At 47.1% G+C, this 24,028-nt stretch overlaps 1 protein-coding gene across 1 annotated transcript in view; it reads left to right on the top strand.

Annotated features, from left to right (window-relative positions):
* The first annotated feature begins 18,476 nt into the window (after positions 1-18,476).
* MAP2K4 (mitogen-activated protein kinase kinase 4) overlaps positions 18,477-24,028 on the top strand; it is a 99,994-nt gene continuing 94,442 nt past the window's right edge. The window contains exon 1 of the mRNA XM_080356297.1: positions 18,477-18,971. Within this exon, the coding sequence (XP_080212423.1) occupies positions 18,878-18,971 (94 nt within the window). The 5' untranslated portion in view covers positions 18,477-18,877. The remainder of the gene's footprint in view (positions 18,972-24,028) is intronic.

The raw sequence follows: 24,028 nt of genomic DNA, 5'->3' as shown, positions 1-24,028 counted from the left end.
TCTGAAACAGGTTTTTTTTCTCTGCCATAGATATAACTAAGCCAACAGAGAGCCGGCATAAGAGAAGAGGAGGAACCACCACCAGAAAGGCCTCCAGAAAGCAGTAAGAGTGGAGCACCAGCTCCAAGGGTTCCCTGTGGAGGGGTTTTGATAGATTAAGATCTGTTGCTGAATTAGTCAGGCTCAAAGGAACCTCAAGGCCGCTTCGAGAACAGAGTCTGCTGTGAGAAAGAGGGGCGTTCCTCAATCACTGGGGTCCTGGCGTGGCATGAATCATCAGATGTATCATCAGTGAGACTCCAGCGCACGGACAGCCCACGATCCTCATTTAACGAATCCATGCTTGGAGCGTGGACGCGTGATTAGAATATAGTTACGTATATAAGGAGACTTGTTTCTGTAATAAATGGCTTAGTGCGATTCACATTGAATCGACTTGTTTTGCTTAGTCCTTATCTCGCTCTACATCTGGTGACCCCGACGTGATACTCTGAATGGCATACCACGGAAGATGGGGAAAAGCCTAGAGCGGCCCAGCCGGAGGCGGATCAGCTGGACTGAGAACCGGGCGGAGGCGTACGGACGTTCCGCATTTTGTTGAAGAAGTCACCGTAAATGGTGAGCGGCTGGGAGCGGGAGGAGGGAAGAGTGAAGTTATGGGGCAAAATATATCCTCTGAGGAAGAAGCCATAGTTAAACTCCTCCTGCCTATTCTCTCTATGAGAGGACTTAAATAAGAAGAAAGTAACATATGTGGACTATTAATTCGGTGTAGAATTAATGGCTACCCAGGAGAAAACGAGAAGGCTTTTAAACATTAACTTTGGGATGATAAAGGGCAGAAATTATGGAATAGGGTCAGCAATGGAGATGATAAAGAAACTAAATCACTAGCGACTAATTACCACCTTAAAAGACTTTAAGGCTGAGCGGGCTACTATTGCCAGAATTTTTCCAGCGTTGCAGCCTGATAACAAACCTAAAAATGACTGTGAAGTTTACCCGGATCGTGTCTTTAGACCCCCTCCCCACTCCATCCCCTGTTGTGCCGGCGGCACTGATTCAGCAGTCTGGGGTGGCGGAAGGAAAATTACCAAGTGGATGGCCTCCCATACCATCACACGACCCTAAGGAGACCAAGCAGTCCAAGGAACTGGAGTCAGATAATTTGTCAAAAGAACTGTTGGAAGCTGAGAATGCTAAAGTCATAAATCTGAAATCCTGAGACAGTCAACAGATCTTGCATATCAAGCTATGAGAGCGGTGCCTGAAACCAACAAAGCAGCCAAATCATTTGCAACTATTAATCAGGGTCCCAATGAGAATTACATGCAATTTATTGACCATCTTCAAGACGTCATCAGTAAGTAGGTCCAAAACTTAGAAGCTAAGGAAGCACTAGTGTTGAGATTAGCAATAGAGAATGCTAGTGTTTGCTATCAACGTGTTATTTGCGAGTTTTACAGTACACATTATGTGCTCCTGTGTATTGCCTCTCTGAAAATCAACCAGCTTGTCAGGAATGTGAGTTAATTGTTTTACTAGTTGTTTTTAAGTGCATCGTAAAACTTTCTCCCACTTTTCCCATTCTCGCTGCAAGCAGCCTTGTGCCTTCTTCCCCCCCGCCGGCTTCTTCCCCCCCGTCCCCCTCCCTCCCCCCACCTTCTCAAGGTTTTTACTTGCAAGATGGGGTCAGGAATAATTGTTTTCAGTTGTGTTCCTAAAAAATCAGTATTGGGAGGTGTTTTAAAACTTAGGAAAGCACTCGGAATTATAAGGAAGGAAGATCTTGTAAAATATTGTAATTAATGGTGGCTGCGGTATAACTTAAATGACTGGGAAAAGTGTCCGGAAAATAGAATCTTGTTGCGATTAATGTTGTTTTTGAGGCCAGAAGATCAGGACAAAATAAATCCCTACAAGAGATCATTAAATCATTTCAGACAGTTTTACAGGCGGGGTGCTTTGAACTTCAACAAGCTGAGAGTTAACTGATAACACACAGGTCACAGAAAACTTGTTAAAGTCTGCAAGATGCTTTCCTTATTAACCTGTTTCTTTGTGGGTATCTGTTCGAGTATGTTGCAATTTTAGTAGGTCTGTGCTATATGGTACAATAAGTTCACAGTCTGTTAAATCATGAGAATCCGTTGACTCAAAATGTGCATTTTGTGATAATTCAGAAGATCATGAGTAATTTAGTTCTTTACTGCGTGAGTGTGATCGTAAAATTTTGCGTGTAGTAGCTGTTATTTTTCTCTCCAGCATGCTGGCTTTGTTCCAGCATTCAGACTTGCGCAGCTCTGTGACAGGCTGTGTCTCCTATCAGTGTGCTGGATTTGGTTTTTCCATATGCACATCATGTAAAGAATCCTGGTTTTGGAATAACAGCTGTAGCACACCAGATAAGACACTAAAAAAAACAAAAAACAAAAAACAAAAAAACCAAAACAAAACAAAACAAAAAAAAAGGGCCTTGCCCGGTTCAGCTCGCTGCGGGGGGGCCGGTGCTGATCTGGGGGTCCGGCGCACACTGACTCTTTTTGTCAGGGAGACCCCGCGGTACCTCCACCTGGCTGAGCAGTGAGCGGCCCAAAGGTGCAATGCAAAAATTGAGATATTGTCTTAAATTGGTGTGACTGTGATCCATCTGCATATTTGAACTGGGTATTTGGTTTTCACATCTGAGCTCAGTATTTTAGTTTGCATATTCATATTTGGTACCAAAAGAATCTTGTTTGGTGGGATAATTACAAAATGGGAACTGGTTCCACTGCTAAAATTGTACTTTGCTCCCCCTTAGGATGCATCCTTACACATTAGAGTAATTGCTTATATTGTTAGAAAAGCATTTAAATTGTTAAAATGCTGTGATAGATGTACATTTAGAAGAGGTTGTATTTAAAAGTTGCTAAAATATTAACTGATTTAGATTTAGGAAAATAGAATAATGGATTTATGTTTATTATACTGGTTTATACTGTTTTTTGACATCTCTAAATTGTAAAAGGTAAATGGAGCTAAGGAATGTAACTATTGCTGAGCTACTTGAAATTGCATATAAAGTGTATTATGGCTGTAATGACATGGGAAAACAAAAGACCAAAACATCCCAGGCCTGTGTGCAGCTCATTGTAACTGAGATATGTCAGCTGCGTGACCTTGGTTGTATCTGAACTGCAGTAAGAAGAGAAAGGAAAAAAAAAAAAAATTGGAAAAACCTGGCTGCCGCTTTTAAAGCAGTGAAAGGTGAAAGGGGGGTTCTCTCTCCCCCCACTGCAGCGCTGTAATACTGACTGGAGCAGTCCGAGGGTGAAGTTTAAAGGCATCCTTAGCAGACCCATAGTTCTAATGAAACTGGAAAATCAAACCAAAAATTTGTTGATAGACTTATTCTGTGGTAATTAGTTGTAAGAGACTTCTTAGTAAATTCACCATGCTAGTTTTTGAGGTCATGAGAGAGAACGAAAGAAAGGCCGTTTTTTGAGACCAATGGAATGCCAAATTTGGAACAAAGTTTTAATACATGAATTCTTATATTTGCCAGAAAGTCCTATATCTCTCTTAGGTTAGGATTTGTTAAGTAAATTGTAAGCTCAAATAACGTTTTTTGAGAATTCTGTTTAGTTGCATGGCCTACAAGAAGCTGCTGGGATGCTGCAGATCTGCTTGTGCAAGTGAGAAATCCCCAAGGAAATTTCAAATGCTGTATTTCCACTAGTATTAACAGCCAATGTTTCAATAAAGCAAACACTACACTGATAGATCTGAAACAGGACTTCGATCCGGTAAGGGAAAACAATATCCAATAAATATGACAGCCAAAATGGAGTCAGAAACTTTGAGGAATGAATTTATGACAACGTTACAGGCTGACTGCATTCGATTGGACTTGCAGATTTGTCTATAGCTACAACATAGAAACAACCTGTGGCTATTGTGGGACAGTATGATGAGATTGCTAGCAAACTGATATACCGACTGTTATATACCAATTGTCACTCTGATCAAGAAAATGCAGAGAATGAATTTAAGTCTTAATAGGCCATGATCCTTTTGTCATATATGTACCATTTGTGAAATTTAATTTTGATTTTTTTTATTTGTAATCTATGTCTTTATAAATTGCACTAGCTGGTTTTCTTAACAGCACAGCTTTTGGCATGCATAAATGTAAAATGTAAATTGCTGCAGAACCTGCAAGTCTTTAACATCAGGCCATAGGCCATACTTGTATTTGGTCTGATCCTACATACTTGCAAAGTTTTTGTTGATGGTTCTGGGCAGTCTCATAAAGCTGTAGTGGTTTGGTGTGGAGATAACAATTGGCGTCATTCTGTAAAAATTATTGAAGGTTCAACCCAATTAGCAGAACTTGGCACAGCTTTACATTACTTAGAGCTTTTTAAGGAGGAACCTCTAAATTTGATTTGTGATTTTGAGTACGTAGTCAAGATTCAATGCACGTATCTGGTTCTGAAGGTTTTTTTTGTTTTGTTTTGTTTGTTTGTTTGGGTTTTTTTTTTAAAAAAAGGGGGAAGTAGGGGAAGCACCACAAAACCAATTGCCAAAAGCATTGTATGTGATGAAATACTTTGCAAGTATGACCCAAAACCATGCTAAATCAGAAAGAACCTACATTAGTTATGGTCAAATCACTAGTCAATTAAAAAGGCCACATCAATTGATAACCTGGGGAAAAGGTTATGTTTGTGTCATTACAGGCCGAGGATTGAAGTGGATTCAACAAAGATTCAACGATGCGGATGGACAGGAGGGAGATAAGTTGTGAGGACTGTTTCAGATGTAAACCATGGATCCTAATTCAGTGTTACAGATGCTCGCAGACCTGGTGGTCTAGAAGCCTATTAGCAAGCAGGTGGTGTGCCTTCTGTGGAGAATGGCAATTTGAACAATCAGCAGGAGATCCAAAAGGGTGATATTATGATTAGATAGTTAATGCATAAATAAGGTAAAATTATGAGATATCTCTATCATAGTAATCTAAGTTCAGCAACTGATAAAGTTTTAGAAGGGATATTAAGGTTAAGCTATTGATCTTTTAAATAGGTTAAGATAACTTTTAAGATATTAATTCAATTATTAGTATATGCTGATGATATTAAGTATGTTACCCTATAAACTGCGCAGTTATAAATATTTTAGGAATTTAAGACAATATATTGTATTAACTTGTCTGGTTATTTTGAATCTATTAAAATAGTGTGATAATAAGGTTGTCATGATAGAATTAAGGTTTTAAGAATAGGCAGGTAGTTGTTTGATCTTATTAAGTAAGGTTTAACTGCATTATATGTAATTGTAATTATGTTATTAATCACGTGTTCTATGTTGCAGTATATTTGAAAAATGATGCACCGTGCAGTTTAAGGGGCCTGACTAATTCAGGAAAAGAAAGGGGGAAGTGTGGATGGGTTTTGATAGATTAAGACCTGTTGCTGAATTAGTCAGGCTCAAAGGTATTTCAAGGCCGCTTCGAGAACAGACTCTGCTGTGAGAAAGAGGGGCGTTCCTCAATCACCGGGCTCCTGGCGTGGCATGAATCATCGGACGTATCATCAGTGAGACTCCAGAGCACGGACAGCCCACGATCCTCATTTAACGAATCATGCTTGGAGCGTGAACGCGTGATTAGAATATAGTTACGTATATAAGGAGACTTGTTTCTGTAATAAATGGCTTAGCGTGATTCACATTGAATCGACTTGTTTTGCTTGGTCCTTATCTCGTTCTAACAGTTCCCAGTGGACTTGTCTCAATAATTTTGTGTCTCCCAAAGACCATGAACAGGGGTGGCACTGGGTGTCACAGCTATGCTGGGGCTTAGAAATTTGTTGATGTTGGAGAACCAGGAGTGTAGGGCAGGAATACTGAGTCAGGGATAAGAGCAGACTTCTTTCTTTTCCTTGCCAAGAGACTGGGATGTCAATGTAAAATTTTGGCTCAATGGCTCAATGGTCTAGGATCAGTTTAGTATTTAAGAAGAAATTCAGTCTTTTGTGTTGTCTGGAGAACAAAAAGGGTATTAGTCAGAAAAATAGTACTGCCTCATCATTCACTGTTCATTCATGACCAAAAGTGATAATTAGTGATGAACCAAAAGTGGGCCCTTTAGAAATGTTGTATCTACCATATCCATCTACCAGACCCGAGTCTCTGTCAGATTATTTCTCCCACTGATTTCAGTAACAGCGTAATGCAGCCCTGTTGGCCCCCAACATAATTAGGTCTTCCTGAAACATTATGCGGAGAACGTGAGTGTGTCCACATTTGTGGAGATCATTAATGCTCATCTTGTCCCGTCATTTTTAACTGGGTCTTTCCTTGAGCAGGTTACAAGAGATGTAATTACTGCAGAGAAAATCACGGAGAAGAGCTCTCTTTGTAAATGGCTGCCATTGTTACAGCTCCACTGAGTAGGCTTTATGATTCATAATAATTGTGTTACATTAAACAATTGCTGACAGCTGCAGTCAGAATAGCAGGCCATGCTCATGATAACTAAATCCCTCACAACATTTACATTGATTCACATTCCCATCCCAAAGCCCAGGAAAATGAAACCACTCTCTGCAGGTGCCCTTAAGAGTACGACTTCCCTGTTCACAGCCGCTCTGGGAAGGGACTGCAAATGCCTAAATAAAAGCTTGGAAACTCCATCAGCATACATACATTTTACTCTTCTCTTATTAAACCAAACTTGAAGCAAGGATTAGCAAGAGCAACAGTCCCAACATTCCTGCAGTTGCTCAGTAGGTCACCACAGAGCTACGGTCTCTCGCTCCGGCACCACGAACTGTACCGAACTCTTCATTCGGGTTTTGTAAGGAGGCACAATCTGACTGGAGGGCACTCGGTCATGTCCGTCTGTGTGGTGGAACCTCTGTCCCCAGATCTTCAGTCCCATGCTCTAGTCATGAACTCTGGGTACTGGTGTGTGCCTGAAATAATCCAGCTATTCGAAACAACAAGAAGGAAGGGAAGCAGTGGCTTGAGCCAGCGCTGTGGATAGTGCAAGATACATTTGTTTTCATGCTTCATTTCCAGGTCCAGGATAGACTTTTGGATGTATTTGCTAAGGGAGGAATGTATGTCAGGCTGAAAAACAGAATGTCAAGGATTAAAAATTAACAGTGGTGTTAATAAGAGTAAGAGAGAAGAATGTAAGAGACAGCATGTCTTTCATTAGAGTAATGTATATAATAGGAAAACAAAAGCAGGGAAGCTTTTCAGGTGCATCAGCTCTTCTTTGTGTGGGAAACAGAATAATGAATTACCATCCATTTTGTCCAACTGTATTAGCTGACCTTGCTAAAATAAAACTCAACTCTGATGTACTCTCATCTGTCTGGGCACAAGTTATTGTGCAAACCTGTGTAGCTCATGGGGCTCCTGTGCTGCTGTTTGCCACAACACGGCTGCTGGGCTGGAGGAGACTGCGGCTTGTGGAGAGCAGCTGGGAGAGACTGGTGGTGGCAGGGAGAGAGGCAGCGGGACAGCCGGGCAGGCGCAGGGCAGACGGGATTTCTGAGGAGCGCGGAAAGCAGCATCTCTGGGGCACTGGGGAGAGACGGCAGTTTGGCAACCCTGAGAGTGAGCAAAGTTCAGTGACACAAGAGCAGGAGAGGGCAAAAGGCTTGCCTGCCTCTTTTGAGGACAGGATGAGAAAGAGGGGATTGGCTTTACCAGCTGTGGCACCTGAATCTGTCTTGTTCTTTGCTGCTCAAATTCAAAAGCAATGTGGCTGTAGTGTGTGTTTTAAAAAGAGAAAGGATTTTTAGTGTTTGCTGTGCCTACTGCAAAGAAAAGGTGGAGGCTGTTCACTTGTAAGATTTATCAACTGTCATGAGCATTTCCTACAATGACCCCTCTCCATGGGCAGAGAAGACTCTGCCTGAGTCTCCAGCAGTACTGCTTTCTCCCATGGCGAGGAGGCCAAGAACATTTACTGTCCTTGAGTATAATTTATCATGTTATTTTGTTTAGAAGAGACCCTCAGGATCATCGAGTCCAGCCATAAACTAACTCTGGCACTAACCCATGTCCCTAAGAGTCTCATCTACATGTCTTTTAAACCCTCCAGGGATGGTGACTCCTCCACTGCCCTGGGCAGCCTGTTCCAATGCCCCACAGCCCTTTGGGGAAGAAATTGTTCATAAATCCAACCTCAACCTCCCCTGGCCCAACTTGAGGCCATTTCCTCTGCTCCTGGTGCTTGTTCCTGGGGAGCAGAGCCCGACCCCCCTGGCTCCAAGCTCCTTTCAGGCAGTTCAGAGATCAGAAGGTCTCCCCTCAGCTCCTGTTCTCCAGCTGAACCCCCAGCTCCCTCAGTCTCCATCATCCTTGTGCTCCAGCGCCTCACCAGCTCTGTTCCCTTCTCTCCACTCGCTCCAGCACCTCAAGGCCTTTCATGGTATAAGGGGTCCAAAACTGCCCCCAGGATTCGCGGTTTTTCCTCCCCAGGTCCCAGCACAGGGACGGTCGCTGCCCTGGGCCTGCTGGCCACACCAGTGCTGGTACCAGCCAGGATGCTGGTGGCCTCTTGGCCACCTGGCCACACGCTGGCTCATGTTCAGCCACTGTCACCAACACCCCCAGGTCCTTTTTCCACCAGGCACTTTCCAGCCGCTCTTCCCCAGCCTGCAGCGTCCATGGGGTTGTTGTGACCCAGGTGCAGGACCCGGCACTTGGCCTTGTTGAACCTCAGAAAATGGGCCTCAGCTCATTGATCCAGTCGGTCAGATCCCTCTGCAGAGCCTTCCTGCCCTCCAGCAGGTCCTTAACCTCTCTGCAGTTTGCTGCTTAGCACACAGAAAAACAAGCTTGTCTTCAGTTTAGCAACTGTAAAGGGCAGAGGCTTCCGAATGAGTGCTGCAGAGACAGACCCAGCAGCCAGGCTGTATTATCAGGAGAGCCAGGCTGTTTCCCAAGAGCCTGTAGCAGAGATGTTACTGAAATCTTGCCACAGTCACCTGTCCCAGTGACCTACTCCATCACTGCACTCATCCTGATGGATACTGATGATGCTGCCATGAATGACCACAGATTGGTTTTAATCAGACGAAAACTGGTTCAGGCACTCCAGTTGGACAGGTGAAGGGCTTAGGAGCTTTGGTGTGTTCCTGGCCCCAGGACCTTGGCTGCCATTCAAAGAGGGACACCTGGAGATAAATACATAGTTACAGAGCTGGCATCACCAAAAGGGTTTTGGCTTGAGTTGCTGTAACCAGTGGGTGAGGTGCCACAGGGCAGGTTGGAGCCCACCTTGCTGAGAAGGAGAGGAGCCCCATGTTTGCTGATTTACTAACTTCAGGGGACACACAGCTGAAGTGTTCAACAGATTGACCTCCTCCTTGTCCTTACCATAATCCTGTATTAACAACCTTCTTCCTACCCCATTTGTTTTATAGAGCTCATCTAAATCAATCTCATTTGTGCTTTGTCAGCTTTCTTTAGTCCTATTTTGAAGTCCTTCTCAATTCCCAGAAAAGTTCTTGAACAAGTTCTTAAACAAAGCCTTTGAACAAAGCTGGGCCTGGCTCACACCGCAGCTTCCAGTGCCTCTGTAAACAAGGCACTTCCGTGGGTCTGGAGTATAGCAAGGGGATGGACAACAGCCGCCACAGACTCACCAGGAGCAGACGCTGACAAACCAGTCTGATGTCCTGCCACGGCACAGTTTTTCAGGCGTAAAGTGAAAAGCAGCAGATGTCATACATGTTGACTTTAGGAAGGTTTTTAACACTGGATGACCTGACCCTCTCTTAAAAAGATAATACTACATGGTGAGTGCAAAAACTCTACCTCAAGAGCCAGTTACCAGTGGTTGTCAAAATGGAAGGACATGCTGAAGGGATTTTTGCAGAGGTCCATTCTGACGTCAGATCTTTTTAATGACTTCCATTGGCCTGGATAATTAACACCCCTGAGTTCTTTATTAAACCTGCAAATTACTCTGGGCTGTGAAGGGCAGTACAATCAATAGTATTCAATACAAGACTGACAAATGGAAGAAATGTGCAAAATTCAACAGGTACAACTTGGAGCATTACCTTTGTGAACAGTGAGCAACACAGACACCAGTGAGGGAAAACTGGGTGGATGCAGCTTTTCAAAAAAAGAGTTTGAGGTATAATGGGGAGCAAACTGACCACCAGAAATGGAAAGGGCAAGTACCACCCTGGGACATACGAGCCAGAAGTGTGACCTCCAAGACAAACTGGAGTAATATGCCTGTCTGGGGACACCACACTTCAAAAAATACAGATCAACAGGAAAAAAAAATAGTCAAAAGAGGTCAGTGAGGATGCTAGAAGGCACAGAAAACACACAAAAAACGCTGAAAGAATCAAGATGATATAGTCTGTAGCAAAGCAAGCCAGATCTAGAAGGTGAAGGGGAACACTATAGTCATCAAGTGCCTAGGAGGTCATTTCAAAGAAGGTCATGGCCATAGCAAACAGGACAGGATATAAAGGATTTGAACTCAGACAAAAAAATCCTAAGTTAGGCTTTCTGCTAATGTCAGGACAGAAGTGTGCCAAACCAGATTGCTGGGGGATGGCACAACCTCTGTCACTGGAGGTCTTAAGGAACAGGTTTCACAAACATCTGTCAGGACAGGCATTGTTCATCCCCCCAGATATGCAGGGGGAGTAGGATAAAGTATGGTTTTACTCAGTTGTAATCAAACTACATGTAGGTGGCACAAACAGAGGTGGCAGCCAGCTGTGAGCTTCTGCCAGCGTTTGCCAGCTAGAAATGTTTTACTAATGCTACTAATAAGAATAGATAAAATAATACAAAATATACAAAACCAATCTTGAAAGTCTCAGCAACTGCAGAGCCAGCACCCGAAGTCCTGGACTGGACTCTGCAGACAACTGGAGCTGGATTCAGTCTCTCACTAGGCCTCAGTTCGCAGGGATGACTCACAAGGTCCTCTCCTAATGTCGACCATGAGGAAAAAAAAGGGACAAGATCCTCGTGATCTCCCACTTTTATATGAAGCATCACGTGAATGGAATGTTATACACAGTTGGTCAGTTTCTTGGTCACCTGTTTCTCGTCCCTCTCGCGAGATGCCCATCTGTGCTTATCAATAAGTTTGCATTCCATTGCTAGGTTTACCAAAACATGTATCTGGTTCTCCAGGAAAGTGCAGCTACTATGAAGCTTTAGCTGACAGGCAAAATTCACTAAAAGAGAAACTTGATTTTTAACAAAACCAGAACATTCCACCCCTTATAATATGCCATTCACTGAATACTTAAACCTTATCAATACAATCTATCAATACAATCTAATTAATCACTACTAATACATATGTACATTTATATGCAGGAGTAATTAATCATTGGACCATCCTTTGAAAAGTTCATTAAGTTCATTTTGTCACAACAGTCTCCCAGGGCAGGAAAAATGGTACAAGTGCATTTCATGACCACTGTTTGTGGGTTAAAGACATCAACTTCAAAGAAGTTGTCAGGTGCCACTCGAAGAAGCTAGCTCTGGTTTCATCATCACTGTCTTGATCTGAAAGACACTTATTAAACACTGTTGGTATGGCAATTCACATCATGCAGTTCAGTATTGAATATTTTCACCTAAGCTCAAATCCCCTTGAGGTACACACCGAACTTCTCCATCCTTAAGCATCACCCACCAGGTGCTGCCACGTCCCTGGGCAAAAACAATCCCCCGAATGGGCTTGCCTTTGCCTGAGGCAGGAGTAACCCAGACTGCCTTTCCTAACATGTTTTTCATGTGTACTACAGGGACTTTATCTCCTTCTACAGCCCGTAGAATTTCTGATTGGGCAGGCCCGGCTCGATTGGTTGATCCCCTGGTGTTGACCAACCAAGTGGCTTTTGCTAAATGTGAATCTCAGTTTTTAAAGGTTCCACCACCAAGTGCTTTTAGTGTAGTTTTTAACAAACCATTGTACCTTTCAATTTTCCCAGAGCCTGGTGCATGATATGGAATATGATATATCCACTCAATACCATGTTCTTTGGCCCAATTGTCTATAATACTGTTTTTGAAATGAGTACTATTGTCTGATTCAATTCTTTCTGGCGTACCGTGTCGCCAAAGGACTTGCTTTTCAAGGCCCAAGATAGTATTTCGGGCTGTAGCATGAGGTACAGCATATGTTTCCAACCATCCAGTGGTTGCTTCCACCATTGTAAGTACATAACGCTTACCTTGACGTGTTTGTGGAAGTGTAATACAATCAATCTGCCAAGCCTCTCCATACTTATACTTTAACCATCGCCCCCCATACCATACAGGCTTTAACCGTTTCTCTTTTTTGATTTCGGTGCAAGTTTCACATTCATGAATAACCTGTGAAATAGTGTCCATAGTTAAATCCACCCCTTGATCGCGAGCCCATTTATATGTGGCATCTCTACCTTGATGCCCTGAAGCATCATGGGCCCACCGAGCTAGGAAAAGTTCACCTTTATGTTGCCAGTCCAAGTCCACCTCAGCTACTTTGATCTTAGCAGCTCGATCTGCTTGTTGGTTGTTTAGCTGTTCCTCGGTGGCTCGACTTTTAGGCACATGAGCATCTACATGATGAACTTTCACAGGCAGGCTCTCTAGCCGAGCAGCAATGTCTTGCCACAGTGTGGCAGCCCAAATGGGTTTACCTCTGCGCTGCCAGTTGCTTTTCTTCCATTGCTGTCGCCACCCCCACAAAAGGGATTTGCTACCATCCATGAGTCAGTATAGAGATAAAGTATTGGCCACTTCTCTCGTTCAGCAATGTCCAAAGCCAGCTGGATGGCTTTCACTTCTGCAAACTGACTAGATTCACCTTGTCCTTCAGTGGCTTCTGTAACTTGTCGTGTGGGACTCCACACAGCAGCTTTCCACCTTCGATGTTTTCCTACAAGACGACAGGATCCATCTGTGAACAGTGCATACTGCTTATCAGTCTCTGAAAGCGTATTATACGGTGGTGCTTCTTCAGCACGTTTTACTTCCTCCTCATCTGGAGACATCCCAAAGTCTTTGCTTTCTGGCCAGTCTGTAATCACTTCTAAGATCCCTGGGCGATTGGGACTTCCAATTCGAGCTCGTTGCGTGATCAATGCAATCCATTTACTCCATGTAACCTCGGTTGCATGATGTGTAGAGGGAACCTTTGAACATCCAGCTCAGCACCGGCAGTCGAGGTGCTAGGAGGAGCTGTGCTTCAGTACCGATCACTTCTGAAGCAGCTCAAACTCCTCCGTATGCTGCTAGTATCTCTTTTTCAGTTGGAGTCTAGTTGGCCTCAGATCCTTTGTATCCTCGACTCCAAAAACCTAAGGGTCGAACTCGGGTTTCTCCTGGTGCTTTCTGCCAGAGGCTCCAGGTAAGTCCATTATCTCCGGCTGCGGTGTAGAGCACATTTTTAACATCTAGTCCGGTCCAAACTGCTCCAAGGGCCACCACATGAGTTATCTCACGCTTAATTTGTTCAGAGGCTTGTCGTTGTTCAGGGCCCCACTCAAATTGGTTCTTTTTACGAGTCACTCGATAGAGAGGGCTCACAATCTGGCTGTAGTCAGGAATATGTATCCTCCAAAAACCTACAAAGCCCAAGAAAGTCTGTGTCTCCTTTTTATTAGTAGGTGGAGACATTGCAGCAATTTTGTTGATCACATCCATTGGGATCTGATGACGGCCATCTTGCCATTTTATTCCTAAAAACTGGATCTCTCGTGCAGGTCCCTTGACCTTGCTTCGTTTTATGGCAAAACCAGCATCCAAAAGAATCTGAATTATTCTCTCACCTTTCTCGAAGACTTCTTTGGCTGTGTCACCCCGTATAATGATGTCATCAATATATTGCAAGTGTTCTGGAGCTTTACCTTGCTCCAGCGTGTACTGGATGCCTCTCCAGGTGAAAGCAAACTGTGGCCTGCACTCTGCTGCTACAGTTCTTTGATTTCTTGCAACAGCTTTTCAAACTGGTCATCAGATTTTTCACACAGTTTCTCTACGGCAGAGACACAAGCCCGTAGAGAACCAGCAAGGCTGTCCTCAAAGTCACGGAGCTGCTCAATCACTTCAGTAATATTTTATACAACTCCAGCTGACCAGACCGTTCCTGCCAATGACTTAGCATATGCAGGCGGTGCACTTTGTACAAATCTGCGCCACAGAGGTCGTGAACAATTGATTCTATCTGTGTCCATCCCCTCTTGGCTGTTTGGTCCAAAATAGATTATCTCTCGCACAGCTAATTCTCTCAGGAACTGAATACCTTTCTACATAGTATTCCATTTCCCTAACTTGGATATACAATCTTCCTGGTAGGGAAATCTTACTTTCATAGCTGCCAGGAGTCGGGTCCAGAGAGTAGTGGCATTAGACTCTCTTGAATTGCCCTATCAATGGTGGAATCTCTTGACAGAGATCCCAGCTGCCTGGCTTCACCACCTTCCAGTTCAATTGTATCTGCCCCATTGTCCCAGCATCGGAGCAGCCAGGTTAAAATATTCTCACCTTCACGACGACTAAAGTCTTTTCGCAGATCTCTCAGCTCACCTGGAGAAAAGGACCGAGTGGTGGTCACTTCATCTCCTCCCTGTCCTGATGGTGCCCCTTGGGTTGATGTTGGCCCTGTGCCATCATCTGCTGCACGGGTAGTCTTTCTAGTGACTTTCTTACAACCGGCAACTGATGCTGATATGGGCTCACCATCACTTGATTCATTTCCAGAGTCTGAATGACTGTCACAGTGGTTGCTGTGGTTACAGCAGCAACAGTGACCAGTGTGTGAAGAAGGGGGGACTGCCTTGTTAGCCTCTGAGGCTGGAGAAGTAACGTTATCTGCAGCGGCCTTGGCAGAGGAACTCTGCGGAGGAGCTGTACCTTCAGCCTGCGAAGGCGCCGTTGGGGGGGCAGTGGCAGCTTTCGCTGTTTTGCTCTTTCTCGAGCGGCCAGGAGTGCTTTTTGCTAAAGCTTCCGAAGACGCATCGCAAATCTCAGGACAACAAAGAGACGCAAACCTCCCGTTGAACGCCATTTCTCTTAACAGAAGCACAAACTGACACACATTCAGCAAAACAGATAACACCATCACAGTTCTATCAAAACTCCAAGGATATTCAAAGCTTTCTAAAACATTTGCGAACTGTCCTAGCGAAAAAACAAAAGTATTGTTAGTCAGCCTTTCTAAAGATTCACTTGACCAATTAGCAAACACAGAGCCGTACTGCTCCTTAATCTCTCCTGGAGGTTTTTCAAGGTAAAGTAAAAATGAGCAGAAATTCATTAGCGGCTGCAGTATAATGAAATAAACCAGTGACAAACCACACAACATCATCCTGACCATTGTCCAGTTCCTTGTTGTTATATAATGAATACTTTGATTTAGGAAGAAGGCCCAGCACAGATAAGGAATCATCGAACACAATGTAGAAAATAACTGATACAACTTATGCCATAGCATCTTTAAATCAACGTAATTCACTTTGCCTTAATACCACTAAAGAATGTCCGAAGCAAACAGGCGCGTGAGTATCACAACTGTATGAGTTGGCATCGTGCCATGAAAAGTGAAAGGTACGTCAGAGCAGTAGAAAAGACAAAAATCTCCAGATTTACCCCTTTCACTCGCTCCACGTTGGGTGCCAATTATCTGTCGAGGGTTTAGATTGGAGGGTGACAATAAAACCCTGGCAGATGTATTGTTCACCTCCTCTCTCCGCCTCTTCCCCCTTTTGCCCCTCCCTCTCCCCCGCTTCCCACTCAGCACAGGCGATCGGGAGGGAAAGAAGGACAGAGAGAAGAGAGCTGGAAAAATTAACAATGTTTTGCTAATGCTACTATAAGAATAGAGAAAATACACAAAATATACAAAACCAATCTTGAAAGTCTCAGCAATTGCAGAGCCAGGACCTGGAGTCCTGGACTGGACTCCACAGCCAACCAGAGCTGGATTCAGTCTGTCACTGGCCTCAGTTTGCAGGGACGACTCACAAGGTCCTCTCCTAATGTCTCCATAAGGAAAAAGAACGGATGAGATCCTCATGATCTCCTACTTTTACATGAAGTATCACATGAATGGAATGTTATACACAGTTGGTCAGTTTCTTGGTCACCTGTTTCTCATTGTCCCTCTCGCGAGATGTCCATCCGTGCTTACCAATAAGTTTGCATTCCATTGCTAGGTTTTACCAAAACATGTAACTGGTTCTCCAGGAAAATGCAGCTAATATGAAGCTTTAGCTGACAGGCAAATTCACTAAAAGAGAAACTTATTTTTTAACAAAACCAGGAAATTTTCTGTGTCACAGGCTGCAAGACACCAGCTTTGGACCTGCACTCCTGTTTAAGGCAGAAGAGAAGGCTTAAGCAACAGAGGGATGAGAAATGAAAGTTGTGGAACTAGCAGGAGGAATGTCTTTTGTGTCAGGACCTGGACTGCAGCCCCTCCCCAGGAGTTTAACTCTCAGTATTTAAAGTGACCTTGCTGGTAAGAGCAAGTGGTTTAATAAGCATCAGGTGGTTTTGGAGCACTTTCAAAAAAAGGTGGAAGAAACCTGGGGGCAGGGGGTAAGAAACCACTCTACTCTTGTCTTTAGGAGATATTTTTTAGCCAAAGGTTTTACTTTGGTTCCTACCTAAGATGTGTTGCTGCTGTGCCTGGGCATGTCCTGGGGCCATGAGCCAGACCCTGACTGGCAACTTGACTTAACCTTAGACCTGGCTCATTGCAGTAGTGGCTGCTGAGGCCACTGCTTATCCAGCATGTTCTGCTCCACTCCTGTGATGCCTTTTCCTTGCAGAGCAGCTGTCCTTGGTGAAGATATAGGGTTGGGATCCTGCATTGTGCCAGGCAGTGAGGTGTCCCGCATAGGGGAAGGATAAAGGTGCACCTTCACCTGGACTCGTGCGCTTCTGCTGCTGCCTGCCGTGGGGGTTGTGGCCTGTGTTTCAGGCTCTCTCACTGGTGGTTACCACCCGTGGTGGCCACACTTACCACGTTCACACTTTACCACATATCCTGTGGGAAGCTCTGGGTGACAGTGCTTCCTGCTCCTCTCCAGCCAAGGTGGTGGAGGGGATGGACTGTCTGTAGCTTTGAAAGGGTCAGCAATGTCTCCAGAGAGAGCACAGGCCAGGGTGGGACAGCGTAGAGTGGCATCTTAAGCTCATACCCAGCAAAGAGGTTATTTGGATTCTGACCTGAGCATGTGAGGAGGTGACACTGCTGCCCAAGGCGAAGGAAAGCTGCACCCCTGACAGGGAGGAAGATGACTTTGGTGGCCTGGTAGGAGCTGGGAGGATAGAGCAGAAAGAGGGAGATGGTCAGGACCAGCAATACCTTCTCCCACCTCCTGACGAAAGCGAGCACTGCTAAGTGTGCAGTACTCACTGGGCAGCAGGTTTGGGCAGAAGGTTGGGCTCCTGCTGCAACCCAGGGGTTCCTGCTTGGGTTTCAGCCCATCTGTCTGACCCCACAGGCAGCTGAGCACAGAAACCAGAACACTTCACACAGGAGGAGATCCTTTCTCAAGGTCAAAGCACAAGAAGAAAATCTTGGCATCAGGACAAGGTGAGATGAATAAACACAAGCTGAGCTGGGGGAGAAAGAAGAAAAAAGATGGAGGCAAGAAGGGGAATGTCACAGAGGCAACCCAAAAGTCAATTTAGACAGGCAACAAGATCCAAGCAGACTTTATTCTGACCAGAACGGTTTGACAGAAAAACCAGCTAGAAACAAGGTTTATCCAAAATTATTCAGCACTCCAAAAACATTATGAAACGGCTTCGGATACCACTTAGGAGTTTGACTACTGCATAGCTGATTCAAACTCAAGGGATCAGATCCCAAGACACAGCCAATGCATGTTCAGGGCTTGAGGTGTTTGCTGTATCACCACCTTCGTGAGAAGCTTGGTCAAGGGAGGAGCACAGAGAGTCCGTGGGCTGCTGACACTTGGGTGTCCAGGTCTTTCATCAGTAGATCTCCATTCATAAAGGAGGTCAGTATTATTTCTGTTACACAAGGAAACAAGGACTTGTAGGTGAAGGGTCTTGCCCAAGTCTTGCTGGAGAGAGAGCCTGTGTCTCAGCTCTGATTCCTGGCATGTGCTGCTCCTGGAACTAAGCCTGTGAGTTTGCTGGAGTTAAAGGTAGGATCAGAAACAATGTGCTGGAGTGAACCGCAGAGGCTAAGGGAGGAAAGAAAATCTGGAGGAGGCTGATGGTGGCAGAAAGGGGATGATGCACTGGGCATCAAGGAAAACACAGGAAGAAGCTGTGCCCTGTGGTGGGCAGGGAAGAGGTCTCAGGGAGAGCATGAGAAGTTTGCAAGTAGCTGCTTCTGTGGGAGGAAAAGGCTTGGGTGCAGCTGAGAAATCCGATGAAACTGTTCGGACTAACTGCGAGCCCCCAGGACGCCTCCCCGAGCACGAAGGTGGGAGCCGGAGCACAGCAGCCCGGGGGCTGCCGGGGCAAAGCGTGCGGGACACGCACGGCGGCTCGCGGGGGCTGCGGGCGCAGGCGCTGCCCCCCCCCGCAGGAGGAAGCAGGAGCGGGGCTGCGGGCACCGGGCTGCGGACAGCGGGAACGCGCAAGGCTCTGGCGGAGCCCCGGCCGAGCGCGGCCCCGGGGGGCTGCGGGGCCGCCCCCCTCCCCGCGGGAGGCAGCGCGGTGCCCGTCCCGCCGCAGCGGTGCCGCAGGGCGCGGGGCTGCGGGCGCCCCGCCTGGGAGGGGTTAAGCGGCGGCCCCAGCCCGGGGGCGGACGGGGCGGCTGCGGCTGCTATACGGCGGCGGGGCTCTAGGTGTCCTGCCTGGGAGGGTCCCTGCTGCATTGCAGCCGCCGCGCTGCTCCCTCTCCGCGCACACAATGGCGACTCCCAGCTCCAACAGCGGCTCCGACGGCGGGAGCGGGCCGGGCCCGGGCGGCCCGCAGGCGCACGCCGCCGCCAGCAGCATGCAGGGTAAGCAGCAGCCCCGCGCGGGGCCGCCGCGACCCGGCCGCCGCTTCCGGGCCGGGCGGCGCGCCCCGCGCTAGGCCTCGGCGGGCCGGGCCGGGCTCCGGGAACGCGGGGCTCGCCGCGGGGCTCGCCTTGCCCGGGGCGCCGCTCCCGGGGCGAACCCCCGGCCGGGGGGTGGCTGGCGGGGCCGGCTGGCCCGTGCTCCCCGCGCTGGGCCCCGGCCCCGGGCGGGGCCTCGGCTCTCGGGAGCCGGCCAGGGCGCGGCCGTGCCCGCCGTCCGGAGCGGCGCTGCCCGCGGGAAACGCGCGTCCCGGGTGGCCCCCGCGGCGCCGGCGGTGTGGGGGGCTCAGCTCGGCCGGGCCCCACTCCGGGCCTGCCCCGCCGCTCCCTGCAGGGCCGCCTCCCGCCGCGCCCGGCGGGCTTCTCCGGGAGCCAGCGCGGCCCTGCCCGCCGCGGTGCTGCGCCCGGCGCTGCCGAGGGGCGCGGGGCTGCCCGGAGCGCTCCCCGCGGCGGGCGCTGCGCTGCCCCGGGCGGCAGGGGGGACCCGCGGGGCAGGACAAAGGCCGCCGGACGCGGCCTCTTGCAGCCGGCGACGGCTTTGCGGCCTCTCCGGTGCCCGCGCAGGCCGCGGGCAGCAGCGCCTCAGCGTCCCGGGGGCGGCTGCGGGGCCCGGGCCTGCGGCAGGACGGCTCTCGCCCTTCGGTGGCCGTTTGTGTGATTTTCTCAAGGTAGATGTTGAAGTAAAAACAGTTCAGCGGTGAACTTCTGGTGCGGTTTTCTTTTATTCTGGTGGAAATGTACAGTGTTGCAGTGGGGTCGTGTTGCCGGGGTTCCCGCCTGCACTTGTTGATGGTTGAGCAGTCTTGCAAAAGCAGCAGATATTTATTTTTTCGGAAAAGCCACAGCAAGCACCATTGGAGTTTTTAATTGAAGTTTGACCACTGAAAAATGCCTTCTGCTTGAGCAACATTTTAGGCTTCATTAGGCTGAGGTGAGCCAGTGCTGGTTTATGTTTTTTTTCCAGTTGATACAGGGGTGATAATACTAAAGAAGCTGTTTGTTTGCCTGGTTTTGGGAACTCTTTATTTTTTTTATTAGACGAAGGAAAGGTCACTCTTTCTGTGAGAGAGGTACAGGAGCTCTCAGCAAATAACGTTTGTCAAAGTTCTTTGCTATACTTTCTGTTTTGTCCTGCTGGGACAGACTTGGTGAGGCTGATGGGGACCTGTTCAGTTGTGATATAAACTAAGAATTTGGTAGACTTGGAAAAAAAAAGGTGAAGTTTTGCAGTTTGGAGCTTCTCCCGTGTGAAGCTCTCGTGTTTGCTGGATGCAGGAGGTGGGCCTGGGAAGGTGGTGTTACCCATGTTTGGAATGTGTTTCAAAAACCAGAATCCCAAACCTTGTAAATCGAGTGCATGGATTAAAAACTTGACTGTGATATGCCAAAGCGGTTGCAGTAAGACAAAAAAAAGCCTTGTTGCATTGCAGTTACAGCTCTCCCTCTTGCCCCTCATGCTTCCATCTGGCCCATGTTTTTCACGTTTATGAAGTGTTTCCCTGAATCCTGTGTATCTTCAGGGCTAAGAGTTGGATTTGTGCCCCGATTCAAGAGCCTGTGATGCCCTATAAACTTGTGATGATGTAGCATCTGCAGCCTTTCTCCAGGCAGAGGAAGGAGCATTGTTTCTGTTGTAGTTGGTTTAAAGCACCTATTTAGATATGGATTCAGGACAATAGGGCCAGCTTGATGTACAAGTGCTGGTGGTGAAAGCTGGTGTTAGGGTGTTTCATTTTTGTGGGGCAACAGGTGAACAGGTTGCTGTGGGCAGTGGTGCTGAGGCAGGATCCCGGAGCCAGCGAGGAGCTCCATCCCAGGAGGACGACACTCGGCTGGGATCCGCTGCTGCTGCGCAACTGCCTGCGCAGAGCCCAGGGGTCTGGGTGGGATGGGAAGGGCTGGAGGTGTCTGCAGGTTGCTTTGCCCCAGCGTGTGTCCTGCTGACGCCAGGCGAGCTGTCGCAAAGCAAGCCCACCAAAAAGTGGTGAGTTTCTCGCAGTTTGAGCACGCAGTGTTTGCTTGTGGTGGGGTCAGGCAAGCGTTGGTGCAGGGGAGGTGCCGGGAAGCATTTCTGGGTGGGAGGATAAGTAGGTAGGACTGCTTCAGTGTTGATTTGATCAGTGTGGTGAGGTGGAGCAGGGAAGTCATTAAGCTGGAAACATGTAATTATATTAAGAAGAAAAAAAAGTTTTGCGCAGTGAATTTTCAGCCAGAAACTGTCTGACCTGGCTCGTGCAACTGGTGCTGCGAGAGAAGCGGTGGGAACAGGAGGAAGCAGGACGGCTCCTGTGCCTTCAGCCCCTGCTGTCACTGAGAGGCCGTGGCTGCGCCTCTAGACAGCCGTCCATCGCTGTCAGCAACAATCGGAGAAGGGAGAGGGTCCGTATCTGGTTAGTGTCCTCTGTGGGTATGAGGTGAGGAACCTGGGCAGGGAGGTTGCCGAGGGCTGGCAAGCATCAAGAGGCGAAGCAGAGTCCCGCTCTCGCCCTTGGGTGCCATTCAGGACACGAGTGACGTGTCGGAGTTGGGTTTCTGCCTGTGTACGAGGAAGCTCTGCCCTGTGTCTTTCTCTGCCTGGTTGAGGAGAGCTTCTGGGAGGCTTTGAGAGAGGTCAGGAATCCTTCATGTTTGGCAGATGACGGAATTGTTGAGCACTGGTCCGTGTCAGTCATCGTGGTCAGTTGAATTTGATGTCAGTGTGTAACCTCTGCTGTGTCTTTGGGGTAACTGTAGTTACTTCAGGCAGCACTGTCAGAAGGAGAATATTACTTGAAATGTGTGGACATCACTGTGACCAGTATGATCCTTGGTATGGGAATTAGGTAAGAGATGCTGTGGCTGCTGTATCTTCCTCTGCTTTCTGTTGCTGCCTCTGTGAGTGCGGGCAGTGACCTGAGCAGCTCTTCTCTCACTGCTGGAGGTGCTGCTGGACCCAGACCCGGCAGGAGGAGAAGAACGAGATGTTGATGCCTCAGTGTTGAGACGTTAGTTCTGCTGGGACACAATGTGGGCATTGTCAAAAGGCTGGTGGGTGGACTTACCACTCTGGGCAGAGGGGCATAATGGATGGAGAAAATAAGAAAAGCCCCAGTAAACATGGCAGTTTGGTTAGGAAGCCCCAGGGAAGGGAGTTTTGGGGACAAGAAGGTGGGAGAGATGGAAGGGTTGTGAAGCAAAGGGAGCAGCAAGCATGCAGCAGATGAGGTATGAAGCAGCATATGAGTGGCCAGGTAAAATGAAACATGTGATGTAGATAAGAAAACGAGATAGAAAAGAAGAAGATAAGAGAGGGACTGAGGGGAGAATTAATCCCTGTACTCAGTTGGCAGTAAAATAAGTGTTATCTGTCACTGTGTATTGATTACCTGTTCTAATGTAGGCAAAGTGAATTGTGTCTTCAGCAGGTGGGAACTGATTGAATGAAATTAGAAGGTGACTGCACTTACTCTTGCCCACAGTGGGATTATAAAGCTGGTGTGTTAATGTGTGCCGCTGGTGCAAGCTGACACTGGGTGATCAGATTGATGGGTGTGTTCCTACTTGGACACGTTTGCATTTATCGTGGAAGGTAAAGATAGTTGTGCAGTGACCAAACAAATATATTTCAGTTTGTTTGTGCCTACTGGTTCATTCCTGTACAGTATCTGTGCCAAGATACGGCTGACCATTGCTGCTTTGTGTTTGAGTCTTCATGTCCACGTGTGCGTGTAGGGCTATATTTATATATAATCATATGTTTTTGCATTTCAGCTTTCCGTTTTGGTTTACTTCTAATCAACTAACATTCTTAATAGGTCTGTTTTCCTGGTAAAAGGTCAGCCCAAAAATACTAGTTAGTAATACTAGTTAGTGGCTGGAGGGCTTTTTCAGTGATTTTATGCCGATTCGATGGAGCCAACAGGAGTGGAAATCGCACTGTTGCCTGACCATGCAGTGAGAGAGAGGTGAGTTTTGCCAGGAAGAAAATAAAAAAAAAAAAAAAAAAAAAAAATTCTATTATCCGAACTTGATTTTGCTGAGGAGTCCTCAGATGAAATGTATTCATGTTCTCAGCGTGTGTGCAGTGAAGCGTTACTTACAGGAGTCTTGTGTAACCACAGCAAGCTCTGCCTGGATCAAACAAACATAAACACCTAGTTAGCATCGTACGGCCGGGACGTGATTGCTGCCTTTGAAGTCAGATGTCTTCTGTTGTTTTTAGGTTTGATAAGATTTTATATGAGTTGAAAGAGAGAAAAACTGGAGGTCTGCTTCCCAATGGGAAAGAACAGCTGCTGTAACCGGTCGAGGCTGGAAAGAAAACCTGGACAAAAGCAAGAACCTGTGTGGTTGGGTGTTTGTGCAGCGCTCTGCCCCGTGGGGCAGGAACCGGCAGCAGATGTCCACCCATGTTTCACCAAAGTGATGTTTATAAAGAAGGTACAAAAACCTTGAAATGGCTGTGACACTTCTGGAGTCCCCTCAAAGGCTGGAGTGTGCTAATCTGGACCAGCTTTCCAAAGGTGCTGGTTATGTTCCCTGACCTCATGTACTTCATTTGAAATGGGCTGTGTTGTATTGACCAGCGCTACAAATGCCTCCTTAGCTGTGTTGGTGCTGCTGTGGTGCTGTGTGCTGAGACAGCCCCGTCTCGGGGGGGCGGGAACGACTGCGCTGCAGCAGCAGGATGGAGAAAACCTGTGCGAGTTTGGCAGCTGGACCTTTCCCGTGTGGCTCAGGGGTGGCCACTTCGGGGCGTGGGCTCTTCCGTGGGTAGTCTGATCTGAGTGGATGATGGTGATGGTTATTATTATTAGTATTATTATTATTGTACAGTCTGACCTCCTGCTTTGGAGGGATGAACATATGTTTTGGGGATTCCCGTGTTGATCCTGGTCATTTCTGGTTGGGCTGTGACAACTTCTACAATGAGAAACCCAGTCCCTGTAAAGACACCAGTTCAGGAGAATCTGTGTCTTTAAGTCGATTGATCCAGTACTTACTACATTTTTAAGCTGCTT

Source organism: Nesoenas mayeri (assembly GCF_963082525.1).
Source record: "Nesoenas mayeri genome assembly, chromosome: 19".
Taxonomy (NCBI): domain Eukaryota; kingdom Metazoa; phylum Chordata; class Aves; order Columbiformes; family Columbidae; genus Nesoenas; species Nesoenas mayeri.
This window is presented reverse-complemented; position numbering and strand designations above follow the sequence as displayed.